This window comes from Anopheles aquasalis, chromosome 3 (assembly GCF_943734665.1).
Source record: "Anopheles aquasalis chromosome 3, idAnoAquaMG_Q_19, whole genome shotgun sequence".
In the NCBI taxonomy this organism is placed as follows: Eukaryota; Metazoa; Arthropoda; class Insecta; order Diptera; family Culicidae; genus Anopheles; species Anopheles aquasalis.
This window is the reverse complement of record NC_064878.1, coordinates 43,909,064-43,914,063: the sequence shown is the minus strand read 5'-3', so window position 1 is coordinate 43,914,063 and position 5,000 is coordinate 43,909,064. Positions and strand designations below refer to the sequence as shown.

The 5,000-nt window shown below is 53.0% G+C and overlaps 2 protein-coding genes across 8 annotated transcripts in view; one reads left to right on the top strand and one right to left on the bottom strand.

Moving 5' to 3' along the window:
- LOC126575552 (trafficking protein particle complex subunit 3-like) overlaps positions 1–2,257 on the bottom strand; it is a 3,208-nt gene extending 951 nt beyond the window's left edge. The window contains exons 1-2 of one of the 4 annotated variants that reach the window (XM_050236300.1): positions 1,968–2,257; positions 110–1,750 (exon numbers count right to left, since the gene is read on the bottom strand). In XM_050236300.1, the coding sequence (XP_050092257.1) occupies positions 394–1,476 (1,083 nt within the window). In that variant the 5' untranslated portion in view covers positions 1,477–1,750; positions 1,968–2,257 and the 3' untranslated portion in view covers positions 110–393. Of the gene's footprint in view, positions 1–54; positions 1,751–1,967 lie in introns of those variants that run through there. The other 3 variants (XM_050236302.1, XM_050236301.1, XM_050236303.1) reach the window with 3 other exon arrangements.
- Positions 2,258–2,450: 193 nt separating this feature from the next.
- Positions 2,451–5,000, top strand: part of LOC126575477 (hyccin) — a 17,132-nt gene continuing 14,582 nt past the window's right edge. For 3 of the 4 annotated variants that reach the window (XM_050236188.1, XM_050236185.1, XM_050236189.1), the window contains exon 1: positions 2,451–2,768. The gene's annotated coding sequence lies outside the window, so the exon portion shown is untranslated. The remainder of the gene's footprint in view (positions 2,769–5,000) is intronic. The other variant, XM_050236187.1, reaches the window with a different exon arrangement.

Sequence of the window (5,000 nt, the reverse complement as noted above, 5' to 3'; positions counted from 1 at the left end):
AAGTGGCTAGTAGGGCCGAGGTCACTCGTCAGATCGGGAATAAAACTCATATACCTGGGGTGTGAGGTTGCTATCACGGCAGCTTCTTCGCTTGTAGACTCGCCGTTCGATTGGGATTTTATTGGGATTTTCCTTCATACCGGTGTCTTACAGTGGGAGCTTTAAAAGATAAATCCGGCTCTCGCGTATGCTACTATGTACAGTGTGTGTTCGTTCTGGGTTGCGTACGATGGCCACCACGCCCGGTCGTGTACCAAGTCGTCGCAAAGCTCTGTTCTCACTGCTTCAAGGTTCGTACAATCCGGGTGGCACCAGCTGGTGGTGGATGTGATGAGAGGGAAAAGGGATCTTTGGACTGTTCGTCTTTTGTCTGCATCTTCGGCGATCGGGCGATCATTTCGACTCTTGATCGAAGGTATGGAAACGGCCTCCTTCGCCTCGCACCCGATTCATGGCATGCCGGTGGCGCGACTCGTGCAGATACTTTGGCCGCACCTTCGGTATTTTGCCCATGGCCTCTAGCTTGGCCCGGGCCTGCCGTCGCTTGAGTATTCGGTTGTACTGCTTGGCGTTCACGTACAGTGGTTCCTGGTCCGTGTCCAGTTCCGTCGGTTGGATCACAGTCGCCGTCACTGCCGTTGCGCTTCCACCAGGCACAGCAACCTGTGGCGTCGGTATGGTAACGGTGCTAACTGCTGCTGCTTGCTCGGGGCTAGCTAGGGAGACGGTTGCCGTCTGGAATATGGCCTGCTGTTGTTGATGCTGTTGCTGCTGCTGCTGCTGGTGGTGTTGCTGCGTTGCCAGGCTGGGACTTACAGCGTGCGCGACCACGTCAGCTTTATGAGCGTCCGGGACGGATGCGGCCGTTTGATATGGTGACGCTATCGTGACCGGAGCCGCTATAATGTTTTGTAGTGCGCTCGCATCGATGGTGGTGGTGTTGGCGGTGGCTTGCTGCTGCATCGATGCCATCGCGTGGTTGACGGCGGGCGCAAAGGTAAGCGCTGTCCCCGGAGCACCGAGCGTTTGTCCGGCCGGCAGCTGAACGATCGGAAGACTCACATTCTGGTAGGTTTGTTCCGGGGCAGCAATCGCCTGGTACACGTACGTTTGCCCACCATCGAGCGAATACTGGATGTATTGTTGCTGTTGCGGCGCAGCGGCCGCCGCCGCTTGGAGTGTGGTTCCGGCCGCAGTACCCGCCGGTGCCACGGTCATCGTTTGCTGGGGAAAGGATCCGATCGGAATGACCTGTATCGATTGTTGTCCGCCAGTGTTCAGCTGCTGCAAATTCGGTACGAATATTTGCTGCGTCGCCCCATCCGGCATCATCTGACCGAGCTGCACCAGCTGGATGCCCCCGGTGGTGGTCCCGGGAGCCGCCGCCGCTGTCGCCGTCGTCGCACCATTCAGATCGGACAGCGTCACACCACTGTAACCGTTCGCAATCGTTGCGCTATTATTCATGCTTATCATTGTTCGAAATTGAGTTCTTTTACTGAAGGTCGGAAAGCCCGCTGCTAGCCTCTACTCTTTGCCTTGTTTCACATCGACCGTTCCTCCCTCGGTTTCCGCCCTCCAGATCATTCCAGATCCAACACTGAGGCCAATCGAGCGCGCACTCCTCGGGGACTCAGCCGCCTATGCTGCTAGGATGCTGCTGGAGCCTTTCGCAGGATACACACGAACTACACACAGACACAAGCACACATACAAGCAACGCACACTCCCGGGGCATTAGAATTTACCACTGAGAATTGAAGAAGAAAAAAAAACAAAGAGAGAGAGAGAACAGGGAGTTCAGCGGAAGTAGTGGGAGGATGCTTTCGTTGTCGCTTTCAGAACTCGCCCTCGGCCCCTCGCCCCGCAACACCCAACCGCTTTCGACGCCACAGAATCGCGCAAAGGTTCTCGAGAGTGGCGCGTTTGTGCCGGACGTGGGGTACGCACGGTCATGGCTCGCTTACCACTTTCTTCGTATCCAGGCGTGTGTTTTGCCGCGACATCGTTTATTTCGGCACCGGGGATTCTTAGGCCACGGGAAACAAAAGGGTGGAAAAATTACTCGGCGACGCACTCCAAAACGTAAACGTTCGCTACTTCTTTTTCTTCTTTTTCTCGGATTTGACAGCTCAAGCCTTCGCACACTGGATGCATCAAGCAACGTTGGCAAAAGTGTTGCTAGAGTGTTGCTTTTGGCTGAAGTTACGGGATTAAAATAATAAGGAAATTGGATTTTTCCTGGATGAATGTATCCTCTAGGCACTGGAATAAGTAAATAGTTTAAGGAAAAACAGGAAAGTTACCGAAATACTTAAGCCGTTATTCAAATATTACACCACAACTTTGTTTTGGCAGTTACTCCACGTCTGGACCGGGCATAAGTTGTTGGCACCATAAGGGCTTAAAGTGCCAGTTAGAGGCACCTCTCGAGTTTTTGCACCGCCGAGACCAAAAATTGCCGTGAACAAAATATCGAAAGTGGTCGTCGTCCTGCTGACTGGCCCCCGGGGTGTTTCGCGGCGTGGAAAAGGGCCTTCTCCTCCGGAAATCTGTCCCCGCGAATCCGTGTTCCGTGTTGGTGCGTGAAATCCAGCGCCAGCCCCAGTGCGAATGTGTTGTGAATGTGCCGCGTACCACCGAACGAACGAGAGGAGTAAAGTTGGCCGATGAGGTGGCTCTGGCAAAGGTGAGCCTCCCCCTCCGTTGTGTATCGGGTTGTCGTCATCCGCCCCGTAGTGTCCGTAGTGATCCGAATTGCTTAAAAGGTAATTAATCGGCCAGGGGAGCCAGCAGCAAACGGAGGCCCCCGGGGCGATGATGTTTTTGTTGTGTCGTAATGCGCCCCCCCCGGGGAGCCGTGGCCAGGTGCGGACTTCGGGATCACTCCCATCGGCAGCATAAACGCGAACATCCGGCCAATCCGGCCTGGCACACTGAGATGCGTTCGTGATTTGCGTGTGTGGAACCAGCGGAGAATGATATCATCCGCCAGAGCATGTGAGGGCCTTCGTGCATCTAGTTTCCTTCGCTTTTTTTTGTTGGTTTGGATCAACACAACCGTGGCCCGTGGCCCGTGGCCCTGGGTCCGATTAGGGGCTCTGTGAGGTGGCTGTCCGCAGTGGCCAGAGTGATAAGAAGTGTAAACTCGCGTTGTTCGTGATGTGATCAGCCAGAGCTGTATGTGGATGTGTAGTGGGTGTGTGCATCAAGAGAGGCCTGATAACATCATCTCCAGCGCCTCCTACGACCCAGCAATTGGTGGTTCCACTGAAGCACCCAAACCTAAGATCTGCAGGACAACATCATCGTGAACGATGTCCGCGAACGTTCTGTTCGGGAATGCGCTAGCCTTGGACCACCACCACAGCAGCAGTGGGTGGTGGGCGAACAGCAGGAACTACAGGACCTTGACCTCAATATCATCCATCCTAGTCGTGTATGTGGATGCTTGCTTCCCATAATCGAAGCAAACCGTTTTGCTTCGCGCGATACTCCTGCCTTCAATTGCTGCACCGAAGAGATGCAGCTCCATGCAAGCGAATTGTGGTATCTCTCCATTTGCTAGCTCCTAGCGCTACACACAAGGAAGCAAAACGCACCCACCACCTCCTCGCCACCGGGGAGTACCACACTTTGCATATCGATTTGATTAAGTAATACCCAAAACCCAACGGGTCCACCGGGTTGTTCCTTCTGCTGCCCGTATACTAACGGCTCTCAACAGCTTCGCTGTGTCATCGTCGTCGAGCGACTAAATTGGATTGATGGCGGGCGGCCAGGCGGGCGGGCGGGCGGGCTGGTCGACGGGTTGTGAACAGATTGCATGCAGGAGCAGGAAAACTGTTTTCGGATTTTCCCCTGAGGCAATCAACGAACATTAGATCGTCGGGAATTGCCGCTTGGTTGCCTTTTTGTTAGAGCGGCGGAGAACCAACTGCTTTCCACGGTGCAGAGCTAAGCTCAAGCGGATACAGTTTGTGTCGTAACTTGACGTGATTGTAATGATTGTGTTGGAAAGAATCAATTTTGCCGCAAGAAATTGAATAGGTTCGGCCTACTTGAGGAATGTCTAGATAAGGAACACGGATGATGATTTAAGTGTGGGGGGGTTTGAGTTGTTATCGCTTCAATGGCAACTGAGAAATGGGAGTATAAACCCACATTACGATGCATGAAATTCGGGGGGGTTTAATGTCTAAAACCGAAAATTGTGTATCTCAGGCAACCCCATACACTCGGAGCGGAGTGGAAAATCAACTGTAATAAAATTCATAAGAGTCGGCCCATCATCTCCATTTGGTCGATGATTTCTACATAAGTGATTCAAAATATGATCTTTTCGCCCAACTTTGCCAACATGCATGGGCAGCCACTGTCGTGCGGTGGTGCGTCAGTGAATCAAATTAATTGGATCATTCTTCGGTGTTGTCCGGATTCCTGCCAGCGACATAACGAGCGGCGCTCGACACCATAGCGACACAGCGACCGACGACGCCAATTTCCAGACCAATTTTCGATGAGTTCTACGATCGAGATTAATTTACAACTACGTCAACACCACTAGCTCTCGTTGAACGAAAATATGTCTGTTCCATTCTTGGACGGTTCTTGGATGGGGGTGAACACGGATGATGATTTAAGCGCTTACCCGCTGTTGCTACGACCTACAGCCGAGGGTCAGCGTGGATTTGCTTGGTTAGTTTGATGAATTACGCAAGTCACAGAACCACGGCTGACTGTCCTGGCTTACACTAACAAATTATTTCTCGATACCGGCCCCTCCACGGGCGTCTCTCATGCTGGGTGGGGGAGGTTAATTGCAACATGACACCATGCGATGATGATGATGATACACGGGGGCTCTGTTTAGAGACAGGCACCAGGCTCGGTAGCCTTCTCGGCCGTGCTCGGCACGAGACAGTAATTAAATGTCACAAAACGAGGTAACAAGTTGGAGCGGCAAGCATACGAGGAAGGCGTTGCGTTCCCTTCGAAAC